General features: G+C 46.0%; 1 protein-coding gene across 1 annotated transcript in view; it reads left to right on the forward strand.

The window, feature by feature from the left end:
- Positions 1 to 6,869: 6,869 nt before the first annotated feature.
- The window catches only part of URB1 (URB1 ribosome biogenesis homolog), a 58,124-nt gene continuing 39,718 nt past the window's right edge, over positions 6,870 to 25,275 (forward strand). The window contains exons 1-10 of the mRNA XM_016162409.2: positions 6,870 to 7,128; positions 9,475 to 9,614; positions 10,299 to 10,450; positions 11,276 to 11,408; positions 15,818 to 15,914; positions 16,914 to 16,999; positions 18,521 to 18,646; positions 19,682 to 19,806; positions 22,730 to 22,925; positions 23,758 to 23,895. Coding sequence (XP_016017895.2) covers positions 6,987 to 7,128; positions 9,475 to 9,614; positions 10,299 to 10,450; positions 11,276 to 11,408; positions 15,818 to 15,914; positions 16,914 to 16,999; positions 18,521 to 18,646; positions 19,682 to 19,806; positions 22,730 to 22,925; positions 23,758 to 23,895 — 1,335 coding nt within the window. The 5' untranslated portion in view covers positions 6,870 to 6,986. The remainder of the gene's footprint in view (positions 7,129 to 9,474; positions 9,615 to 10,298; positions 10,451 to 11,275; positions 11,409 to 15,817; positions 15,915 to 16,913; positions 17,000 to 18,520; positions 18,647 to 19,681; positions 19,807 to 22,729; positions 22,926 to 23,757; positions 23,896 to 25,275) is intronic.

A 25,275-nucleotide genomic window follows, 5' to 3' on the forward strand; every position in this document is an offset into this window, starting at 1 on the left:
GCAGGAGCCTCAGAAGGGCGAGGAGAGGCGGGAAGGCCTAGGACTGTTGCACACATGCTGGGGAAGGGAGACACCTGGAGCTTCAGAAGGTACACTTTCTGCACACCCACCTAGGGAAATGCCTCTAAGAACTGTCAATGGCGCCCTCTGTAGGTGGAAATCTTAATTTATGGCTTAGGAATGGCCCATGAATTTTATAACTAAAAAATTTTTAATGCGGGAAAACATATATAACATAAAATTTACCATTTTAACCATTTCAAGTATAAAGTTCGTTGGCATTAAGTACATTCACATTGTTGTGCAAGAATCACTTCCATCCATCTCTAGAACTTTTTCATCTTGCAGAGTAGAAAGTTCGTACCCATGAAACACTAGCTTCTCATTCCCCACCTCCTCCAGTCCCTGGCAACCACCGTTCTCTCTGCCTTTATAAATTTGACTACTCTAAATACCTCATATAAGTGGAATCAAACACTATGTCCTTTTATGACTGGCTTCCCCCCCCCCCCCCCGCCCCACTTAGTATAATATCTTCAAGGCTCATCTGTGTTGTAGCATGTGCCAGAATTTCCTTCCTTTTCAAGGCTGAATAATATTTCATTGCATGGATATACCACATTTTGTTTGTTCATTCATCTGCTGATGGATACTTGGGGTACTTCCACATTTTGGCTGTTGTAAATAACAAGACTATGAACATGGGTGTACAAAAATATTTAAAAATTTTTAATGATCATTCCCAAGGGAAAGCTTAAAGTTACCAAAAAAAAAAAATCAAAGTCCATTGAAAGGAATTTGGAATCAACAAAAAGGAATTCTGATTAAGGAAATAGAGCGGAGGTTCCCAAACTTTCTCAGTTCATGGTACCCTTAGTACCTCAATGATTTTTTTCACAGTGCCCCTAGGCAAAAGAAAACAAAATGAACAAAAAACAAAAACCTTGAACTGTTACACTCATTCAATAGCTAGATCCAAACAACTTAACAAGGATGTATGTTCTAACAGTTAAGTAGCTGTATGAAAAAACATGCACGTAAATTGAAAGAAAAATTATTTTTATTTTATTCTTAAAGAACCACAATTATTTACTAATGGGCTATGTGCACCTGTTAGGCATGTCGCTATTTCTCCAACCTTGAAATTGGGTGGGACACCGTCACCTTCACGTCCTGTTCCATGCTGATCTTCCCTGGTACTTGCTTTCAATCACAGTAACCACTGAGATCCCAGCTCTGTGAAGCTATGACATCATCGAAAGAAGAGTAGCACAATCTAATGTCGAAACTATGAACTATTTTGAGTTAGTTTGCGATAGACTTCAGGAATTGCCGTATTTCCCTCAAGCAAATGAAAATATTCCAAGGCAAATTGAGTTTCTTGTGGTGCTCTGGGCACTTTGGCATCCAGTCTGGGAACTGAAAATCCAGACACTTCAAATACTACGAAGACCTTACCTTGTCGACGAGGGCTTCGCGAATTGTTCCTGGCTGACTCTTCAACCCACCTCGTTGTTACCCGCTGCGGCCCAACTCTACTGCACACACACTGGTCCTTTTGCTATTTCGTGACCTCTCTGCTTACATCCCCACCCCAGGGCCTTTGCATTTGCTCTGGCTTCTACCTGGAATCCTCTTTTTTCCAGGGGTTTCCATGGCTTTCCTCCCCAACTCATTCAGGTGTCTGCTGTTCCCTGTCCACCCCGAACACCCTCATCCACTCTACTCATCTCCAGAGGACTCACAGTGACCGGCCTGCCATTCTGTCAGTCTCCCGGCACCTTTGGGGGTGATTGTTCAAAACAAACCTCTCTGAAAATAAATTACATTTAAAATTAGTGGTCCAAGATAACTTCAATAGTAACAGAGCAAAATGGCAGTATCGCTTTAATTAAAATGCTAACAAACACAAAAGGAAGTAGACCGAATAATAAAGACCAAAGAATGTAAAGGAAATAATTGAGATGCACAGCATCGTCACAATTTAAACCAGCAAGCCAGGAATACTCAGGGAGGAGATGTCAAGTGAGGAATGACGACAGTCTTGTGGCACTGGCTCTCGGCTCCTTCTGGAAACCTCAAAATCCAAACTGCTCTCAGACGTGACCCCGACTGCTGATGGGAGGAACTGCAAAGTCACGTTGCTAAGAGGCGTGCACACCAGGCCGGGAGGGATTTATGGCGGTGTTATGATGGTGTTTTACACCATCCGTTTCCCATTGATTTTCGATGCTGCTTTTTTCTTTTCCCTCATTAAACTTTGTTTTAATGAGTCTAAAAATTCTACAACAGATTTTTGGTCAAGATGTTTCCATTAAAAAGTCCTCATTTTAAAAACTAATAACTTAAAATTGCCACGCATGTGCGCACACACACACACACACACACACACACACACACGAATGGGCTACAAAACACTTTCCTTCCTTCTGGAAGTTTTATGATGCATTATTATCATTAACTAGTCTTTTCTATTAAACTTAAATGGCCAAATGAGACAAACAGTTCTAAGACCATTCTTTTACCACTAATTAACACTTCATGTTGTATTGCATTCCAAGTCTTTCATAATTTCCCATACACTTCCCCTTCCCAGGCTTATGGGATTTTTAAAAACCTGTCCTGTTATTTTCAAGGTCTAATTTTATTGCTTGCTGGTCAGAGAACGTGGAATGCATGATGCTGTTTTTTGAGAATTTATTGGAACCTCCTTTGTGGCCTAGCGTGTAGTTAATTTTTATGACTGTTCTATGTTATTTAAAAAGAACATGAGTCCTGTTTGTGGGTTCTCTTGCAGTCTATTAATTTGAATACACCGTTATTCAAGTTTTCTGTAATTTCTCATATTTCTATCTAATAATTAAAATATTAGACCAGTCCTTACAAACAGCATTGAAATTTATCATTGACATTTTAGTGTCTAAATCAGGTATGGATTTTGCTATACTTTGCTGTTCAAAGAACAGGGCCATCAACTCAATAACCTAGAATTTTTGAGTAATCTTGTCTGAGAACCTGGTCATCAACATAATATTCATTTACCGACAATATGGCTCTCGTGGGATTGTCCTAACGGGATCAGTGCATGCTTCCCAAATGGATTTGACAGTGTATGTGTAAACATTGAAGCAATTATAAAATGTAACACATGGGATATAATGGCTGGAATTTACTGGCAGGTTCATGCGCAATGTTCAGAAGCTCTTCTCTTGGTCCATGACCTGCCTCTTTGTCCACCCCATGCCACCCCCACCCCCCATTCAGTGCCACAGTGACTAAAACACCACTACATACCAGAAATTCAATTGGGGGATTCTGGTATCCAAACATCCTTTTTAAAAGTATAAAAATATTCATGGATTGAATATTGCTATTATACCCCAATACCTTACATTGAATTCGCCAAATTTCTTTATTTCCTGATGGCTAGATAAAAACGCTTTGGTAAGGAAACAGATTGTGGAGGAAGAGCGAGGAAGAAGGGGGACTTGGCATAGGGAGGGAGGCAGAAAAAGGAAAATTTCTGGAGGAGAAATTTTCCAGGGAGCTGACTTCAGGGAAGGATGCAGCAGTTACGGCTTTTGAAGTATGGGGGCAGCAAGAAGGCACTATGTCTGCGTGTGGGGGGAGGTGGGTGAGCAGAGAGTGGAGAAATTTAAGAAGACAAACTTCATCTATGTTGTGAATTTTATCAAGACTGGTCTCACACTTGTGGCTATTTTATTCCATATTGGACAAGAGGGAAACAATTCTTCAATTTTGCATTAGAGAAGAAAAAAAGGCAGATGCTTCTGTTTCCTCTCTGCTTTGCTATCATTTCAGTAAGAAGCCCATAATGATCTAACCTGGATCACACTAATGTGATGTGTCTATTGCTCAAGTAATTTATTTGATCATTATCGTATGGCCTGTAACATGTCATATCATCTTGGATTCTTGGTTAAGCTCTTTATTGCTATTGAACTTAACAGGTATGTCATATTCTCAGTGATATTATAAGTCCCTTGCGGATCGGTATACTGTGTTATACTCTTTTAAATGTATGGCTGGTTGTATAATGCAATGCACATCACAAGTATTGTGGTGTTTTGTTGAATTGAGGAGAAGCTACAGGCTTACTTACCTTTTTTTAGCCCATAGACACTGTCATTGGAGTTCATGTGACTGTCTTTGAAAGAATGCTTCACTCTTCCCACTGTTAAACAGATAATGGATCTACATTGATTTTAGTGAATGCCACACTAAAATATTCATCACTAAAGAGATTAAAGTTGTACAGACTAGAGAAAGGAATTCCATATCTCTCTATAAAGTGATTGCATTAATGTGCTTTTACCCACATGTGGGGTAAAGTGTCAAGATAATGTCATCTTATGTATAGCAATGTTTATACATTTCATCTTGAGAGTCCATGATAAATATAACTTAATATGAACTTGATATGGGCTCTGATTGAGTTTCCCCTTTTCTCTCTTTTGAGACCTTGAATTTAAACTTAAAAGCTTGAAATGGGAATAAATACCCATACTTACCAGGTGTGAATGAGTGGCATGGCCACCGGAGATGAACGGGTTGGCTATGAAAGGCTGGACACTTCCCTTGGCTAATTCACCACAGTCCAGTTCACAAGCTCGCAGACTCAAAACACCTGCACCCTGACCCTTGTTGACAGCATTCCAAGAATTGATCTGCCTTTTAGGATAGACTGACATTAAGGACCCAGATCTTTGTATTCATTTAAATTCATACTTATGTAGACATTTATTCAACATATATTTATTGAGCCCTATGATGAGCTAAGCTCTGTTATAGGCAGTGAGAATGGAGCACTGAAATTTGTATTATGCCATTATAGAGTGCACATTTTAGTAAAGGAGTCTGCCAAATAAATGAATATGTAGTATCATCAGTAGGTGATAAAGGCAATAAAGAGGGTAAGAAAATAGGGAGTGAGAGATCAATAAGATCCCACACGAAGTGAGAATATGAGCTACATGAGGTCTGGGGGGAGTTTCAGAAGAAACAGCAGAGGGGAAAAGCCCCACGTAGATAACCAGCTTAGAATGTCCTAGCAACAGCAATGCTTATTTTCGATAGACCAGAATGTTTTGGGGTCCTTCCTCTCCATGCAGGCCTTTTATACAGAAAGGCATATCACTGTCCAGAAGTTGGTCGGTGAGCCTGGTATCTGAGCAAGTGGGATTAGTGACCTGACGTGATTCATGGCTGACTTAGTCTGAAGCATCTATCTGTCCTTCTGAGCCGTACCTTATCGGGTACGTCACTGGCTAAGGCTGGGATGGGTACTGACAACTTTTGTTTTTAAATTGGGCTTAGGATATGCTGGATGAGTGGCTCTAGCGCTTCCTATCTAGATAATATTGGCAAGCTGCCTCACCCTCTTGAAGTCTTTCTAAAGAGAGATGGTAATTCGCTCAAGGTCACACAGACAAAAACTAGATACAGAGCTTTGACTGTTTACTGCCTCTCCCTGCTGCCTCTTTGGTTAGGTTCATCCTGGTTGAAAACAAACTGGGTGGTTGGCAATTAACCACAGATGATAACCAGTGTGGATAATTGATCTTTGTCCTTACGAATTAGAATTAAGTTTCTGTCTTTACTAATAAGAATGCTGCCTTTTATGGACTGAATTTTGAGCATATCTCTGTCTCTGAATACTGCTGCATCAGCTCATTACTGCTGGGGGACTCCTTCTGTCCGACCTGCTGACAACATAGGCATTTTCGCAGGCGCAATAGTGTTGCCAGACCCAAGGCTCAGGGTCAACACTATGGGCTTTTTCTACTACAGATTTTGAAACTCCCAACAGGCCACAAAAGACCACATCCTCAGATGCTCAGTATACATCTGCTTACAGAACACATGACAGTATTTCCTCAGGCTAGAGGACAACCAACAGAGCTCCAGGAATTACCAAATTATTCAGCTAATGAACTGGTTCATGATTTATTTGAACATGCAACCAAGTATCGATGAAGTCATATTAAAAAATGCACCAGCCTGTTTTTTTTCTTATTCATTTACATTTTATTTTAGAGCATTGAATGTGGCTCTCAAGTCAATAACAACTTACAACTATTTTTTTCCTGTCAAAGCCATTTTTTATACATTGCATCACTCTCTCAGGCTAGCCTCAAAAGTTAGATAGGGCTGGCTTTGCTCTCTCCATTTTAATGATGGGAACTTGCCACACCGTCTTTTCACAGACATTTCTTCCTTTGAACCTCTCCCATCCTGCATGGTTGAAAGGGCTCAAGTCCTCCCATCAGTTTGGAGAAACAGCCCACCAGACCAGCCAGTTCGGGTTAGGAGATAGGCTAGAGGTCAGGGTTAGAGGCACCGCCTCAGCTCACAGATGCCTGAACGAGAACTTCCCCCGATCAACCCGTGCGGCATTTAGGAGCATTCACCCTCCCAGCCAACCCATAGGGCCTCGAATAGGCAAAGCAATAGATCCTGTCGGCTGTCAAGCAAGTTCATCAAGCGACACCGTTAGGGCGCCCTCAGGTCAAGAACTGAGCTGAGTGTGCAGCTACAAGGCGCCGGGGATCGGGTCCTTAGAGAAAGCTCCGGGGACAAGAGGCGCGCGCTAGTGGGGCGCTAGTGGGCTTTTACCCGCCGCGACTGGGCTGGGGTTTCGCCGAGTGTCCCCTTGCCCCGGACGGCGAGCGAGCCAGAGGAGACCGCGACAACAGCGAGAAACTGGACTCGGTCCCAGCACCCACCCCAACTCCTGCGAGCTTGCGACCTTCTGCCCGCCCTCCCCCATAAGCCCCGCCCCTTCCGCCGAACGCCCCCGAGAACCCGCCCCTTCCGCCGGCCGTTCTTCCTGAGGCCCCGCCCTTTCCGCCAGCCCCGCCCATTCCTCCACATGTGCGGGCCTCGATAATTCAGCTGCAGTCCGCCGGCCTCTTTTTGCCGGGGGCCCCAGGTGTGGATCCCCGCGCGCCCCCGCCCTCTCGATCATGGCTGTCCCTAAGAGGAAGGCCCCGGGCGACCAGGACAGCACGGCTTCCCCCGCGGGTGCAGCCAAGAAGGCCCGTACCGAAGAGCTCACGGGCGTGCGCTTCAAGGCTCAGCTGAGAGACCCGCAGGGTGCAGGGCAGGGTGAGTGCGGGGCTGACCGGGGCGGGGAGCACGTGCGTGCGAGGCGGCCTCCCGGCCTGGGTTTGGGAGGGATTTCCGTGTGCCAGACACAGCCCCTCCTTTCGGTCACCGAGCCTTACCTCCCAATTTGCAGACGGGACACCGAGGATCCGGTGATTGGGCGTCCAAGGTCCCGGGGTCGCTCCTGGACTGCGCGCAGCACTTCATTGCGTTCGGCTGTCAGCGACACAAGAGGGCCCAGAGGTGTTTGGTTGTGACAGTTCCATGCTACGACACACTTCTTTTGCCTGGGCAGTGACCCTCTGCAGAGTCTAAAACCTCTTTATTGCAATTGCGAGGAAAGTAAATAAGTGTACTAATCTTTCACACAAATACTTATTGAGTCTCGACTGTGAGCCCTCTTGGGGCTGTTAAGTGAGACAGCTTGATACTGTTATGATTGTCAGTACTGTTTTCAGTACAATTGACCCTCCTCCAACACTGACCTAACCTGATAACATGTAGTAAGCTACCATAAGAAACCATCATAAAGATTTGTTAGTTGACCAGGATTGGACTAGTGACTGATATGGAGCAGATTCTGTAATTTCATTTTTTGAAAACCTTGACCACCCTTCATAATGCCTCATAAGACAAAAACACAATTGAATATGGGAGTATGTGAAAACACTGGTACTGTGTCAAGCTACTGCCTCAAAATAAAACCATGACATTGTTTCTCCCAGGTTAAAGAAACAAAGTTAATGGCCAGGATATCCTCAATTTCCAATTTGTCCCCGACAGATTTTGTTTTTAAATGTTTGATGCCTGCACTGTTAGCCAGTGCTGGGAAGATGATACTCTAGCACAATTATACATTTCATTCATTCATTCATTTTTTTTCATTATTTATTAGGGGCCGTTATTTGCTAGGGTAGAGATAAAATGATGAGTGAAAGTCAGACATGGGCTCTGCCATTGTGGAGCTCAGGAATAGTCAGGTGGGGAGGGCAGATGTCAGTCAATGAAATCTGATGCCTGCAGGTGCCATATCTAATCTGGGAGACCAGAGAAGCCTCCCTGAGGAAGTGGCTTTCCAGCAGAGTTGTAGGATGGTGCAGGGTCAGGGACAGGAACCTTTCTGGCAGAAGAAAGAGCATGTTTGTTTAAAAGATTGCCTCCATACACTTATTCATGGCTTTATTCAGAGCGCTTCATGACATTCAGGCGCTGCATTTGAACAGGTTTCCATCTGGGTTGACGGGCTATGGGTGAAGGCAAAGTAGTTGGAAGACATGGCAGTAGATGAAAGTGTGAATCTCCTGTGAGGCTGTGTTGGAGTTGTGTTTGAATCAGTTTCTGTCTTGGATTCTCTCTTTTGATATTTTCTCATAACTTCCTCTGATAGGATTAGCTTAGAGTGAAGTGGAATTGATCGATGTTAGGGCAGTTTGTTTTCATCCCGGCATTAGGGAAGATGTTATTTCCAGCTTTTTTGTGATGTTGACATATAACATGTAAGTTTAAGGTGGACAATGTGGTGGTTTGATACATGTGTATATTGTGAAATGACCACAATAAGGTTAGTTAATACCACCATCTCTTTAACATAATTACCACTTTTTTTTGTGGTGATAACATTTAAGAACTAGTCTCTTAATAACTTTCAAGCATATAATACAGTACAGTTAATTATAGTCACCACACTGCACATTGGAGAATGATGTACCCTCTGACCAATGTCCCCCCATTTCCCCCACCTCCCAGCCCCGGGCCATCTCCAGTCCACTCTCTGTTTCTATCAGCTCAGCTTTTTTAGATTCCACATAAGCAAGAACATACAGTCTTTGTCTTTCCGTGTCTGACCATTTCACTTAATACCCTCAGGGGCCTTACATGTTGCCAAAGGTGAGATTTCTGGTTTTTGTTTTTGTTTTTCTTTTTTAAGGCTGAATATTCCATCGTGTGTATATCTCTATATAGCTATACCACATTATCTATATTTATTCCCTGATTATATCCCCTTCATGTGGGGGTTGCAGAGAAGAGAGCCAATGGGTTAGATTGGTGAAGACCCACGGGAGTGGATTGGTGCCCGCATCAGGGAGGATCCCTGGATCAAGAAGGGTTCCGCAGTAAACCTGTGCCTTTGAAAATGGTTGCCCGTGACTTCACTGGCGATGGAGAAAAGGCAGTATCGTAACTCTCGATCTCCCTGCCTTCACATTGCTGTTGGATTTTCCTACTCAGTAGGTGGCAGTCCTAGTCACCTGGGTGTTCCTGCCAGACGTCTCCCTCTGCAGTAGTAACTGTGATTGTTTCTAGGGAGACCGTCCTTGTTAACATTTAAACTTAACTCTATTTTAGCCTTGGAAGCATTTGTCTCTGCTGCCAAGGAACTACCACAAGAAGACGTGCACGACGTTGTAGAAGGGTACATCAAGATTTCTGTTGAGTGTGCAGAGATTTTCCAGCTCCTGAGTGGGGAGAAGCGACCTGAAAGTGAGGTATGGTTATTCCTCACCTGGCTTGGTGAAGAGAAGGAAAAGTTAATGCTAGTATTATCGTTGAGCTTGACGAAGAGAAACGTGATGTAAATTTCTAAGATGTTACCAGCTTTCTACAGAAAACAGTGCTTTGGCCCTGTGTTGTAGGAATATGTTCATTTTTGCATCATGACGTTTGAAAGCATTTTAGTGGAAAGTGCTGACTTTGTACCGGTGAACAATACCTGAAGGAAGCATTGTAGATTCTGAATCTGCATGCACTAGGTTTTGGCATAGGGAAATAGGTAAAGATTGTGTGTCACACCCAGATGTAGACACGTAATAAGTTGCCTCCTGTTTTCTGGTTTCAACGAGGTTCAAAATTGGGGATATTTAGGAACCTATCGAAATCTCAGGGTTATTGCTATAAGGCTGAATATTCCCAAAGCGTTGAGTGTGGCCCAATCATAAAGAGAAATTTCTCTTTTTGATTTGATTGGATAGTTATAAGCAAGCAATTCTAGACGGTGGGAGCAAGACTAATGCCAGAGCCAGGGGCCTGGCAGAGCATCCTGCCAAGCTGCCACCTTCCTGCCTTTGGCTCATCCTGCAAGTTCAAGGTTTTAAACCTACAGGTGACCGTGGTTAAGACAAGAGGGGCAGATATATAGACGGTTCTTAAGCATTTCAATTCTATCTTTGCAGATGCTATTAATATTTCAAGTTTTTGAGGCCATATTATTGCGGACAGCAAGTGATCTTTCCCATTTTCATGTTGTGGGAACCAACATCGTGAAAAAGCTAATGAATAACCACATGAAGCTCATCTGTGAGTCCCTGTATGCCTCGGGTTACAAGTAAGTTGCCCACCTTTACGTGGCAGGACTGGCCTTGGACTTGGTCTGTGTTCAGCTCTCCACGAGTGCTTCTAACCTTTCCTCCACTCATAAAGTAGAGCTGAGTGGTGTCTGTCACAGCGGCTCTGCACCTCCTCCTCTATTGATGGCCCTACGCTCTTGCTGACCTCTCCCACCACGAGCCCCTCTCACTCCTGCCCTGCTGCTCCCCTTGCTGTCCTGGGAACACTCAGACGTCCTTGACATTGCTTGTTCTTCTGCCCCGGTGGCCTTTCTCCAAAGTCATCACGGGCTCCCTCCCGTCTGCCTCCTGGGAGACAGAAGTGTCCTCTCAGGGAGGCCTTTTTTGATGATCCTATGTCTGCTGTCACTTTCTGTTGCTATCTTCCCAGCAGCCGAAACATTGCCCAGTAAGTAGTGGGTGCTCAGTAAACCGCGGATTCTGGGGGGCTGCAGAATGGAAAGGCGGTCATGGGCTCGCTTTTATTGATGCCCGCTGCCGAGAAGTCCTCCGTTCCCTGCAAAGGCGGGTGACGTGTGGCTCTCCCACATACATTGTCATTTACTAGGTGGGGAACTTGCTATCTTCTTTGCAGTTTGCATTGTATATTCTTAGAGCCTTGTTAGACTTGGCCTTTTTTTTTTCTTCATTCAAAGTTTTTGCTGTGATTTTCTTTTGAAAGAGCATGTCTGCGTGTGTCCTTCATTCCTTTTTCGGGTTTGGGGATAGCAAACCACAACCAGGTATGCAGGTGGCTTTGTGGTGAGGTGGCTTTGTGCTTCTGCTGTTCCTGACATGCCTTATTTCCCGTTGTCCCTGTGCAGGATGGCTCGAGCCTGCCTGAACCTGATGGCTGCCATGGTGACCCAGGGTCCTGAGGCCGCCAGGGATGTCTGCAGCCATTTTGATTTGAATAAAAAGACCTTGTACACCCTGGCGACCAAGAGGGATTCAAAGGTGAGGAGCCCCGAGCATCCTCCATCTCCCATGTGTTTCCTTTCTCTTCAGAGGGCGGAGCGGATTGTTCGTCCTCCTCTCCCCGGACTCGGTCCTCACACAGAGGCGGTAGGAGGCCTTTACGGGAAGAAACGTGGGCCTCGGCAGCCACTGGAGCCTGGGAGGAAGGATGGCCTCACTGCTGGCCAGAGGTGGGGGCCCGGTCACCTGGCAGAGCCTGAATGACAGGGACATCTGAGGCCAGCTTCTCTGGGGGCTCAGTGTCACAGTGCCTTCCTGGCCTGCGAGCATCTTTACTGAGTAAATAATCTCCATGCGCCTAAAGGGCGCGGACCCTGTGGGGTGTCCCAGTTTTCCTGTTCCCATTCTGTCTCCCTTGGAGAAAACCCTTGGACATCATCAAAGAGGGCATTTATGGCTTTTTAATACGGTTCTTGTGTCTCCCAATGATAAGTCTTATGATGAGTAGGGGTGGGATTGTGCCAAAGAGAATGAAAGTGTGAATGGTTGGCTTCAGGAAAGCTGTAAAAAAAAAAAAGGTTCTCTGGTGGCTCTAGAAATTTCACTTGGGTTCAGAAGGGTTCTCGGGGAGAAAGCGCAAATTCGGGGACTCGTCAGCTGAGGTGAGGGCATCCTCCCAGCGTGTGTGCCGGCTGCGGGTCTGCTCTCCCTGCTCGTGCTCCGGGCCGTGAACCGCCATGGCTCAGTTCTCCACCCCCATCCTGAGCCCAGAGAACAGACCAGTATCAGCCCCTTTCTGCTGAAGTGGAGAACCACGTTAGAAAAAACGACTTCTGCGCCCATGTGAGACCTGGTTCCCTAACTCTTCCAGGGAATTAAGAGTTTATACAGTGCCAGGTAATGCAGACTGAAGGCTAATCATAGTAATACCGGAAGCTTTGATGTCTTTGCGAGGCTGGCCCAGTGTGGGGGGTTTTCCTGGAATTGCAAATAAGGTGTTCTCTGAGGAACAGTGTGTCATGGATACTGTGCTTTATTAATGTGTCAACAAATTCTATTCGGCAGTTAATGGCTCTTGACATTCAAATGCATTTCTAGTAAAAAGAATTTCTGTGTACTTTGCGCACTAGGGCAAATATTATGGTTCTTTTGTTCTTCCTGGCAATTAGCCTGGCAGTAATTATCTGTCAGATTCCCTTTCCCTTCCCACCCTATCGCTCTTCACCGCTGCCAGCCCAGCCATCCCAGTAAAATGTGGACCAGTACCCAAGCCCCCCATGGAGACACCCGTGGGAAAGCCCAGCCGGGGCTTCCCACCTGATCTTACATCTCTTTGATTTGTATAATGTATGGTCAAGATGAAAGTGTTTTTACCTTCTTTTGTGTCTTCTGTATCAGATATCTTAAATACTTTGTACGTTGTAGGAAATGGTTTCTGGACATTAAAAAAAAATTTTGTTTTAATATAGGAAATGCCAGGGACATTCAAGAGTAGACAGTTGCACAGTGAGTCCCCACAGACCTGCCACCCCACTTCAGGCCCTGTCCCCTCTCCCCCCGCTGGTTTGCTTTGGGGCAGACTCTTACAGCAAATCCCTCACTTGACTCGTATTTCACCATAAATATTTCAGAGCGTATCTCTTACAGCAAATGACCTTTTAAAAAACAAAACCACAGTACCGTCATCGCCCCCAACACCATAAATGATTTCTCAGCATCATCTAATGCCCACGTCAGCCTCGTGTTCCCCCAGCCATGCCAAACAGGGCTTTACCCTTCGTGGTGCAAAGAAGGATCCAGGCAAGGGCCCCACACTGTGTTTGGTGGATACGTTTCCTAAATCTCTCATCATCTTTGAATTTTCCTGCCCCTCCCCCCCCCCCACAGTTTTTTCATGCCATTGAGTTATTGAAGAAGTTGGTAGGTACATATGTATTTTTTAATGAGTGTGTTTTTAACATTTTGGAGGGAATTATTAAAGCCTTATAAAGAGAGAGGATTAGGATATTTTCATCCAGCCAAAGAAAGCATTGTTAAAAATCGTGTGCTGAAGAGCAGTTTGACCAAATATGTTTTGGTCTATTTTAGACAGTGTTTTGGAACAAGCCGTAGAGTTCGGGACGCTTCCTTCCTGAGGTTACAGCCCTGTGAAGTCACAGGGTAGGAATGAGGAGAGGCATGTGGCCCTCTTGCCTTTGGTGGAGTTTGCGGGGGAGGGGGAGGGGGAGGGCAGGGGTGGTAGAGGCCCAGGGGGCAGTGAGGGACTGTCTGTGGTCAGGTGCGTGAGTGGGAGGCGTGGTGGTGGCTGCTTAGAGTCAGGCGGATGCCATTTCTTGGAGGTTTTGTTAGGAATGAAACGGGGTTGTCTGGGACATATAAGATGAATGCCAGGTGGTGAGAACCAAGTTCCATTTTAGTTCAAGGTTCATTGCTAGAGGGGCCCACTAGAGGATCTAAGCAGGATAGAAAGATCTAGAATGACAGATAACTGGGAGCAGCATTCCAGGGACCTGACTCCCAATGCTTCAGTGGGAAAAAATAACCCAAAACTTGTAGAACCTTTCCAACTAGCTGGGAGAGGATAAAACCTAATTTAATTTTACCAGGCAAATTTTAGCATTCTGTCAGCATTCTTTTGAAACATAGGGAGACCAGGATTTACAGGTGAACTGTGCTTGAATTAGGTGACATGTTTCTTTGAATGATGAGGCATGCAGAGAGCGTGGTAGCGGTGGTTACTTTGAGCTTTCTGAAGATAGGGACAATACCTTAGTCATCTTCGCATCCTCCCTCAGCCTGAGATTGTGGCATCTTGAATGTAATTGGTGTTTTGTAAGCTTGGAATTGATGAGTGGAGGCACTGGAGCATTGCTGCCGCCGTAAGGATGCGCAGCTCATTTTAAAGACTTTAGATGTCATTGTACCCAAACTCCATGCTGTAAAGAGGCCCACGTATTAGTCCCCAGAGTGGAGAGGAGTTTGGCGCTCTCAGTGTATTTGGAATGAGCCAGCACTGGTCTAATCAGGTCTTGCTGAAATGGTGTGTGTGTGGTGCTGGTGGAGAAAGACGCCCTAAGTGCAGTGAGTGCGCAGGGCATCCACGTAGACATTGCATAGCGTGGTTCAGACGCAGCATGTGCCCAGCAAAACAAGACGGAAGTAATTCCATGCTCACATAGAGGCCCAGCTGGTGCCAGGTGTGGTCCTTGCACCTTAAGAAGAGTGAAACGAAAATGCCATGGGAGCCCTGGGGAGAAGGCGCTTCCCTACAGTGAAACATAAAGTTGGGCGTGACGCATATGTTTGTACGGTTATTGATTATCCCAGTTCTAGTGGTCGCTTAGTAGTTATGTGACCTTGAGCTAGTTTTTTCAAGCCTCAGTTTCCTCATCAATAACCTGGGTGCAGTAGGCATCTCTATCCCGGGTCGTTACGAGGAGTAAGTGAGATAATGACATGTGCATTTGTCACAGTGTCGGGCACATGGGGAGTGCTCAGTAGACACTCCTGACACCGTCACCGCTGCCCCCACTGAGTGGGGTGGAGCTCTCCGGAAGGCAGACGCCTCGGTCTTTTCAGGCATGCAGGGCAGTGGTTCTCTGTGATATTCACTTACTTCTGGGCAGCGAATTGAAGTACCTTTGGAATAATTGTGAAGTGGGAAGGTCCGGTTCCTGCAGCGGAGGATCTAGGCGTTCGCGCTGGTTCTGGTACGGCCGGCGGGAGACCTGCGTGAGCACGTGCCCTGGGTTCTTGGGCTGTAAAACAAGTATGATGAGACAGACACGGGTTTGTCTTAAAGTTACCGGGAGGGAAAACCGATCAGAGAGCCCTCGTGACGCCCCCTGAAGTGCCGGCTGCTGGTCCTGGCCTTCGGGCCACCGTCGGAGGTGCCCCCTGTCCTGGGTTATGGCGGACGCCTGCAGGACAGTGCAGATCGCGGTCCTGGGAAGGCCACGCGGGGTGCGTGACATGACAGCATCTGGGTCTCGGTGTCCGGTGTAAATTTGTAATATCTAATAAAAACCGGACATCGCCTCCCTAGCTTCTCATCAAAAGCAGCACCAATCTTTGTCTCTGAATTTTCAAAAACACAGATGTATCATTTCATTGGTGAGTAAGAATAGATAACTAGAAGGCAGACGATCTTCTATACCAAAGTGGGCCATAAACTAAAAATGCCGGCATTAATAGTCGGGGAAGGGGACACAGCTTTTGTCTCTAGAAAGAGCTTGGAAGAGCAGGAAAGGTAAAATGGCAGAAAGAGCAAAGGAAAGGCCCTTGGTGTCCGTGAGGAGGTGCCACCGGCTTCGGAGCTGAGCTTTCTGATGGCGCGAGCCCAGAAGGCCTTTATGACACCGGGACCGGAGGGGCGTGCGTGGTGCTGTGTTCCTGCTTCCTGGGCACGTGTGCATACGCGTGTGACACACGGTCTCTTCGTCCCCCAGGGAGTGCATGACGTCCGGCTGGCCTACATCCAGTTTGCTCTCTCCTTTTTGATTGCCGGTGATGACAGCACTATAGTGCAGGTGCTGGAGCTGAAAGGTAGGTGTGCCTCTGCCTCGGAGCAAAGCCCGTTTGTGGTCATTTGGGGAAGTCTACCACAGAGCATTTCTTCCGCGTTAAAAAAGAGTCTGCAGCCTTTGCCACTGCCGTGTACACAGGAATGAAGGGTGCGTGGGTAGGCGGCGAGTGTCGGTCACTGCGGTGTTGATACTGTGGTCAGCGTGAACAGAGGTGTCCCTGTTCTGCTATCGGGAATTCTGGGCGATGTCCCAACAATGGGTAGATGCAAACAAAGGGGCTTTATGGCTCCAGAACATACACAGGTTCCTATTCCTGGCTACCTGGCTTTCCTCAGTCATTGTGTTAAAAGAAAAAAAATAAAGTTTCATTACTGTGTGGCTTTGCCTAGTGTTACCAGAATATTAATAATAGTGCTTCAAGGAGTTCCAGCTGGACCACCTCCTGGTGGCCGTCTCCCAGCAGCAGTGCTGGGCGTAGTTTATTAGGGCCACATGCATGTTATTGGGAGACTCAGTGAGACGGTGAATGACAGCACCTTGACTGGCACTAGCACATGGCGGTTGTTCAGTGTATTAGTAGTGATACACTATGAAGCTGTGGCGGCTGATTACCTGGGGATCTAAAAGTGTGAAAAGCAAACAAACAAATCACCCCAGATTCTACTACCATTCAGTAAAACAGTCATCATTTAAACTATGTCTGTGAGCAAGTCTAAACAAAGACATTTTGGAAAAGTGTAATCATAACATATGTTCTGTTTCAAACAGTCAAGATTAAATTAATTTTACTTAACTTAAATGAAAAGTTAAACAAAGGGCTACTGAACCTCTTTAATAGATGTCACAGTTTTATGAAAGTGGTTGTTCCTACTGTGAGCTTGTGTAATTAGAAAAGACAAAACCTTAAAAAAAAAGTAAATGGCGTTGTTTGCTGTACCATTAATTAGTAAAGTTCTCTCATTTCTTCTCACATTGAAAATCCTCTTGAGTTTAATGCTTTGAAACTTTTACTTTTCAGAATTTATTCCTTGCATTTTTAGCTCAGGCATAAAAGAAGATAGGATTTCTACCGTCAATATTTTGTTATCCACACTGAAGACAAAGGTATGTGTTTGGTAATCAGCGTTTCCGTTGCTCATTTTCTCAAGAATTGTTAACCAGGTGTTATTTAAAACGTCTTAGGTTTCATAGGTTGTTACATAAGGTGCACGGAAACTGTTTCTTAAGCGGAGACTTGGTGGCGGTGGTGAGCAGTCCCGAAGATTAGAGTGGCTGCAGCCGCCGCCTGGTTTGAGACAGGCCTGCCGTTTTATCACAGCGGGACACCTTCTTTAGCCATTGGAACAATTGTGAGCCCTGAGTGACGACTATTCTTCATTTACACACCTAGCAAAATGTTATTTTGTGGCATCTAGCATATTCTGTCTTTTTCAATCATCTTATAGAAATTTTAAAACTTGCCTAAAGGTTCATTGTCTTTAATAGAGAAGCACCTTAAACGATCAATTAGAAGAACTCTGACTCTTCCAACGTAAGTTGTCAAAAGGCCAGGAACTGGGAGCCCACATAAAAATGGCTAATTTGCATTGTACTTAAAACGGTGGTTCTCAACCGGGGGCGATTTTGTCCCCCGCGGGACATGTGGCAACGTCTAGAGACATTCTCGGTTGTCAGAACTGGGGACGTGCCGCTGGCATTGCGTGGAAAGACCAGCAGCGCCGCTCAGCACCCCTCAGGGCTCGCCCAGCCCCCCACCACAGCCGTCAGGCCCTGCATGTCAGTAGGCTGAGGTGAGAAACCCTGATTTACAGTAGCGCAGGTGATGAGGTTCAGGGTTTTCGCCTACCACGCCAGCACCGACTTTGTAAAACAATGATTCTTAGTGCTAGCAAAGACGCAGAGTCAGGGCTTTCCCTGGGGGAAACGTCACAGCCCTCTGGAAGACAGCAGACCTGGCAGTGCGTGTCAGAGGTCTCGGAAATGTTTGTAGACTTGGACGTGGGGGTTGTGGGGCTTTGCCTCAGAATCACCTAGAAAACTTATATTTTAGTACATAAACCGCAGAGATTCGGGGCTAGGTTTGGGTGGGGCTAAGAACCTGTGCCACAATTCCAAGCCGTACAGTGAGGACTTTACATGAGGATGCTAATTGCAGCCAGAGTTTACAAACAACCTAATTGTACACATGCAGGGAATGGTTAAATTAAGCTACAGTCACTCATAGGATAGAATGATATAGCCCCCCAAATAACGTTCTCAAGGAATTTTTAATGATGTGGGAAAAGCTCCTGTTACATAAATACAAGCAAGCATAAAACTATACGTAAACTCAAATATGCAGAAGCCCCCAGTCAGTACATACCCTTGTGTATTGTGTGTGTGTGTGCTTGGCAGGGCAGGGGTGGGGTGGGGTGGGGGGGAGATAATAGGGAATATCCCGAGATGCTAACCGTAGGTGTCCTAGGGTAGTGGGAATATTGGTGAATTTGGTTTTTCTCTTCATAGGTCTTTTTTTTTTTTTTGTCAAATATTTTGCCATAAACCTACATGAGTTTTAGAATGGCGAAAAACAATAAACACCATTTTAAAAATTGAATTCCTTGAAATTTGTTTTCTCGTTTTCAGGTAGTTCACAATAAAAACATCACCAAAACCCAGAAGGTGCGTTTCTTCACCGGGCAGTTACTGAACCACATAGCGTCTCTCTACAACTGGAAGGGGATCACTGACGTGGAGCTGGACAGGGCCAAGGTACAGTCGCGCTCGCATGCCCCGTGGCCACACCGGCGGCGTGCCAGCCTCACAGCTGGGAGGCTAGAGTCTAAACGCACACCCGCCTTGAGACTTCCTCCTTTCGATCTGTTTCTTTTGACCTGGGGTTACATTAATTTCCCACTTAGATTCAATAGGATTTAAAAAATGTTGTTTTTACCTTTTTTTTTTTTTTTTTAGTCTCTGAGATTTCATGTTATTAAACTTTTTTATCGTTTGTTTTTTTAAAGGAGAACGCTGTTCCCCTTAGCCGAGTGGCATCGTAATTTTCCCTGCAGTGCTGGCCTAGTGGGATTACAGGGCCGATCCAGGCTCTCTCTTCCGCCTCTCATCTACCTCCTCTTTTTCTTTCTTCCATTTTCTTTCAAATCTAGCTTTTGGAGTTTCCAGGCTTGTTGCTTTTCATTCAGGGTCCTAAGCATTAGGGAACCCCAGTTCCCTCACGTACCGACAAGTATCATTTATTTTGTAGTTGTTACTAACGTGCTCAGTTAGAGAAGTTGGCTCACACTGACCCAAGGCCAGTGCACCTTTTAATTCTCCTCATTTTGAAATTCCTCGGGGTGTTTCTGAACATGGACTTGGCCAGGGTAGTGAAGGCTCAGACTTCCTGTTAACGTTATAATAATTACCTCTCGAGAGCCCACTATTTCACTTCCTTTTATCTTTGCGACTTGCCTATGCCCTCTTGTTCTGAACATGTTTTGTACAGTCGATTAGCAGGAAGCCTCAGGGCCTTAATAAAAACACTCCCAAATGTGGAATTTTATTGAAAAGGACCAGTGAAATTAAGTCATTCTTAAGCTTGTTTAAAAATACAAATTTAAACTTGCCACTCTTCAGATTATTTTTTTAATCTTGACTGGTGTTTCTGTTTGTTTTTTTCAAAATGATACCAAGTGTTTAGAATGTTTTCTAAGTTGTCATCAGGCGCATGATATTGTGTTTACTCTATAGCTGTTACTAGGGTTTATGAGCTTGGGATTTTCATCGAATGTTTTAAAACCCTCATAGGCTTCTTCTGGAGACACAGGGAAAGACATGGTGAGGCAGCTCGTTCATAACTTCCTGATGGATCTCTGCTGTTCGCTCAAGCATGGGATTAATTTTTATGATGCATCCTTGGGTACCTTTGGCAGGTAACGTACCGCTCTTGTGACTCCTGGGTCTGTGCTTCTCAGAGGTCACCACATACATGACTGTCCAGTGGAAATCTGTTCAATGATAAAACCATAGTAGGTTAGAACTAGAAATGTAGACATTATCTAACTCGTTGTAGGGATGAGCAGTTGGAGACCCAGGGAGCTTCTAGTCATGCGTCTTCGGGGAAGAGGTCTCAGGGTGACACTTGACTTAGAGATGTGACATCTGTCACCCAGGAAGGTGCTGCGGGTGTCTACTCAGAGGCGGGATCTGAGACTACATCTGCATCTGCCTTCCCACAGAGGGCAGGCCCTGAAGTGGGCCTCCCCACGGTCCTGAGGTGATGCCCCTGTTATTCTAGTTTTGCAGATGAGGGACATGGGCACAGAGAGGCCAGGTCACTCCCGGTGTGAGTGGCAGAGCTCAGATTTGATCCCAGGAAATCTGGTTCCAAGCCCAACCTCATACTATCCGACAGGCCCCCCTCCTGAAAGACAGCTGCTAACCAGGTAGGGTTTCAGATTTTGTTTATGCAGTAATATCTCACATATAGTCCAAAGCTAATGCTTTAGGTCATATACTTGTGTACTCTCTTTGTAGTCATATAATTGTAATAGATATCTGTTGTTATTTTTTAATAACCAAAAAGGCCTACTGTTAGATATAGTATTTGCCAACTTGCTTTTTCCCATTTAACAGTAAACATATTGGACATATTTTTGGTCTCGTGAATAATTCTTATTTTTTACCCCCTTGGCATTTTATTGTAAGGTTATAGATGGTTTGATTACGTTTTAAACAGTCAGGAACTAGCTGAATCCTTCATAATGGGATAACACAGTAGGAATTTTTCTCCCTGCTTGTGACTTTGGACTTTTTTGATTCTGAGATTATTATGATCTAACTTGCTACATCAGTTCTACGACCCCCTTCCCTCCCCGGAGGTGAAGGGGGCACGTGCATGGCCTTTGCAGGTCTTGCTACATCGTCATTTAGAATGAGCTCCTTTCCCTGCTAAAACGTAATAGCAGACTTTTATAGTGCTTAACTCACACTCATTTTTCTCTCCTTAAGTAGATCCGTAAAATAGATGATCATTAAGTGAGCATATTGAATGAACTTATGGGTGTGGGTCTGTTTAAATAAGCTCTGGTTTACATAAATTTTTGAAGCCATGGACAAAAAACAAGTATTTGTGCTTTGAACAGAGGAAGGAAATTTTGTTTGTGAAGATGCTAATGGAAAGCTTAGAGAAATTTTTTTTTAATTAATTTATTTTTTTAATCGAAAAAAATGATTTTAATTTATTTTTTTAAGCCTAGGGAAAATTGGAATGTGTCGTTCCTTAATAGCCGTCAGTCTTCCTCTCACGTTTCATTCAGGCCTCCACTCCCCCTCGCGGAGCCCTTCTCTGGCGGCCCTTTCTGAAAGGGCCCTTCCACTGCCACCATCCTTTTGCCTGGCTCTTGCTTCTGACTGTGACTTACCACCGCCTCGCATGTTTATTTACTTGCTTGTTTATTACCTGATAGGTGAGAATCAGGACGCAGGCCGTTCTGTAGTGCCTGGCACACAGTAGGTGTTCGATGAAAGTGAGGCCTTATAGCATAGGCAAGGGTTGGTGAGCTTTTTCTCTAACGGGCCAGGTAGTAAGTATTTGGGGCTTGGTGGGCCACACAGTCTCTGTTGTGACCCCTCAGCTGTGCCTTTGTAGTAGCTTAGCAGCCATGGACGTAAACCAATGTGGCTGACTGTTCCAATAAAACTTTATTTATAGAGACAGGTGGCGGACTGACACCTGGAGTGGAGGTTAAGAGAACAGATTCTGCGGTCAGCTCTGAAAGCTTGAGCAGGTTACTAATTTAATTTTTGAAAAAGTTTTATTACGTGTAAAGCTGTCATAGAGCATCATAGTTTGAGTCTATAGGGGGACACAAAACAGCGAGGGTCCTAGAAGCCAGCAACATGACATGCAAATGGGCGAATTCTCAGGTGTTTCTGGATTTTATGACTTCACAGCGTCAAGCAGTTATGAAAAGGCCTCTTTTCTTAAGGAGGAGGAGAACCCAGAGTCCTGTGGTTTGGGGAGTGGATCCTGGGCTAGTTGCTTCCTTTTTGCAAGTTTTAATGTCCATAGGTTTTCTTGCCTTAAAATATACATATGTGTGTGTGTATATGTATCCTTATACTTTTGAAAACTGCTCACATTGGGACAAGTTTTGAATATTTTTATGCAGATAGTTTTTCTTCCTGTAAGCGTCTTTCAGCTGCTAAGTGAAGACATAGGAATTTGAAATAAACTAGAAAGAGAGGAAGAAGACCTGTGGAAAGACTTTGAGAAGTAATTTTATGGCACTAGGGACTGTGTGGCAATTCTTGAACATTTCATGTAAAAAAAAATTCATCTTTTCAAAAGAAAGGTGGATTCTCTGTATATTTATGCACACGTATTTATTTACATACATACTTTCTCATGTGTGGTTGGAGGAAAAAAGTCAGTAAAGTCTCAAAATGAAATTTTGGGAGTGGATTCCTACCTGCTAATTTAGCCCTTTCATGACACTGGCCTGACTCTAGGCCAGCCGATGGGTGGCTGGGTGGCTGGAGAGGGTGGTTCTCTTCCTCTTCTTTACAAGTCAAGTGGACCTCAAGGGGGGGTGGGAGGGGGTTAGAGAACCAGACAAAGAAGAGACTTTTGAAACCACTCAGAAGTAGAGGAGTGAAATTCAAGCCCTTTGATGGAGAGCTGGCCATGAAAACATCCTACTTTATGCCCCCAAGGAAATTTACCAGAATGAAATTTGTCCCTCACCTGTGTTTACAGCCGTGTTTACTGCGGGTGGTTCTGCTGCTGTCCTGAGCTCCCTGTGAGATGTGACGGTTCCCTCTTCTGACTGCTCTTCTCTCTTTTTCTGACAGAGGAGGAAACCTGACACTCCTGCACTTCCTGTTGGGTTTGAAAACTGCAGCAGATGACGAGCTGGTGGCCGAACTTGTGGTGAACATCCTCAAAGTGTGCCCGGACTTACTGAACAAGTATTTCAAGGAAGTCACATTTTCCTTTCTCCCAAGAGTGAAGGCCACATGGTCAAATAATATCAAGCTGCTGAACAAGGTGAAGAGCCATGGGTCTCTCAAAGTCTATGAGATGGGGGGCAGGTAGTGTGAGGGTCGGCGGACGGTGGGCAGGGGAGAGGCAGACTGTGCAGTATGAAGAACTTCTTTGAGCCATTTTTCAGGGGCTGTTTTAGATCAGCAGTCCCTAACGTTTTTGGTACCAAGGACTGGTGCTCCTGCGAGAATCTAATGCCTGATGAGCTGAGGTGGAGCTGAGGCGGTGACGTTGGCACTGGGGAGCGGCTGCAAACACAGGGGAAGCGTCGCTCACTCGCAGCTGCTCACCTCCTGCTGTGTGGCCCGGCGCCTACCTGGGATTGTGTTCTTGCGCCTCGCCCTGGACATGGGGTTATCTGTGAAACAAGCTTTTATTCTCTTTGCCTACGTTTTCCTTGGGTGCTTATGTGTGCCGTCCCCACGTGTGTCTTGGGCTGAGGAGGAGGCCCTCTGCCCCTCGTTTTGGTGAAGGAGGCTCTTTGGCCAACACCCCTTTTAGGCACGGCCCTGGTGCTACGCCCCGCTGCCCCGGGAAGCGGGGAGAGGCAGCGTGCAGCCTTCGCAGGCCCGGGCGTCAGCTCTTGCTTCCCTGCTCCCTAGCTGTGTCTCTAGGGATGTTACTTAACCTCACTGAAGTCTAATTTTGTCATCTGTAAACATTTTTTTATTTTAGTATAAAATATGCCTACACCAAAGGGTTGTTATGAGGCACTGAAAAGATGACATGTTAGGTGCCTCTCAAGCGCTGTACCTGACGAGTGAGGTACCCATAGCCTCAGGTTGGAATTTAACCTCCGGCACCAGCTCATTCTCTTTTCTCCTCCTCCTCATAGATCTACGAGGCCCAGCCGGACATTTCCCGGGCGTTTCAGACCCGAGAGTTCATCCCTCTGCCTCGGCTCCTGGCGATGGTGATGGTGACCACTGCGCCGCAAGTGTGCAACAAGACCATGTTCACCCAAGCATTGAACGTAAGTCGGCGGTTACCTGCTTCTAGAGCTTTTCCTGCTCACCCCGCCAGCGGTGCTAGGGGTCGTTCAGAGAACAGGGCCCGACTGTATTGGATTGCGATTTGCCCGTGAGCCTGCAGGGTTTTCCGCGTGTCCTGGGGAAGAGACCCTGGAGCCCGAGGCGCGTTCCTACCAGGGGGCGAGGTGACTGTACTGCTCCAGCGCGGCTCCCTGGGCCCGCCTATGGGTGGGGGTGTCAGGGTCACGGGACGGGAAGCGTGTTCATTTACAGCCCAATGTCATCTATTAAAGTCTCAGTAGTTTAAGGTTTCTGGACAGGGTGGGACTGAAATTTGACTGGAAAGTCTTCCTTTTATGGTTTAAGTGTTATCATTTCTGGGAAAGAGTCACTTTGAGGGCCAGCTGTTTCACGCATTTTTGGAGGGTATGTTCCTGGAAAAAAAAGAATCATTAAATTTCATATCCATTAATTATTATAAAAGGTCCTGAAGTCCCATCAGAGGCCATGTTCAGAGGGACACATAAATCTTTCACCATAGCATTGTGACCTTAAGAACAGCTGTGACTTGTTTGCATGTGTGGGTCCTGGGCCCTGCCAGCCCCTCCTAAACCCAAGTTTCTTCAAGACCTACCTGGGGGAGGCCAGGTATTCGGAGGGGTGCAGGGCCTGGGGCTTCTGGAGCAGGTGGAGTCCCCATCCTTCTGGGCAGGCTGGGTAGTTCTGTGAGCACAGCAGGACCAGGGTCCACCGTGCTGGGTCGCACAGGCCTGAGCATGGTGGCCCCAGTGGTGATAGGGCAGTTATGTAAAGTGGCAGAGACTGCTTTGATTAAGGTCCTTTTGATACCCATCCAGGGCCTGCGCTCAGTGGGCAGTGGGGCTAGGAGTGGAGAGAAGGAGGCTGTGTGGGACCACGCAGAAAAGCCTGTTGTTCTGGTTGCCAAATCATAATAACTGAAATTAGGACCCAGCTAGCTTACCCGTTTGTTCTGTGGGAGACACAAAATATTGTATCTCAAGGGGCTTGCAGGAAAGTAGAATGGAAAGATCCCCCCTGGGTGTGGGGGGAGACAGTTCCGTCCCGCCCGCTGCTCTCATGCTCCCCTTCGCGCTGCCTGCAGGCAGCCGGGGGTATCAAGGGTTGCGTCCCCAGGGGGCCTTCCATCCCTGGACCAAGTGGCTGCGGGCAAGACAGAGGCCGTGGCTTTCTCTCTCTCTCTCCTGCCGGCGGCAGCGCCGTCCATTGCAGGGCCAGGGCCCGTGAGAGAGAGGCCACCGCCCCGCCTTCTCCTCACTGGGCCCTTTCTGAGCTGTGATCGTGTTAATATGAGACCAGCGGCATGAGACTGTCTGGGCAGTGGGGTTATGAGGGGGTAGGTT

This window comes from Rousettus aegyptiacus, unplaced genomic scaffold (assembly GCF_014176215.1).
Source record: "Rousettus aegyptiacus isolate mRouAeg1 unplaced genomic scaffold, mRouAeg1.p scaffold_m13_p_4, whole genome shotgun sequence".
In the NCBI taxonomy this organism is placed as follows: domain Eukaryota; kingdom Metazoa; phylum Chordata; class Mammalia; order Chiroptera; family Pteropodidae; genus Rousettus; species Rousettus aegyptiacus.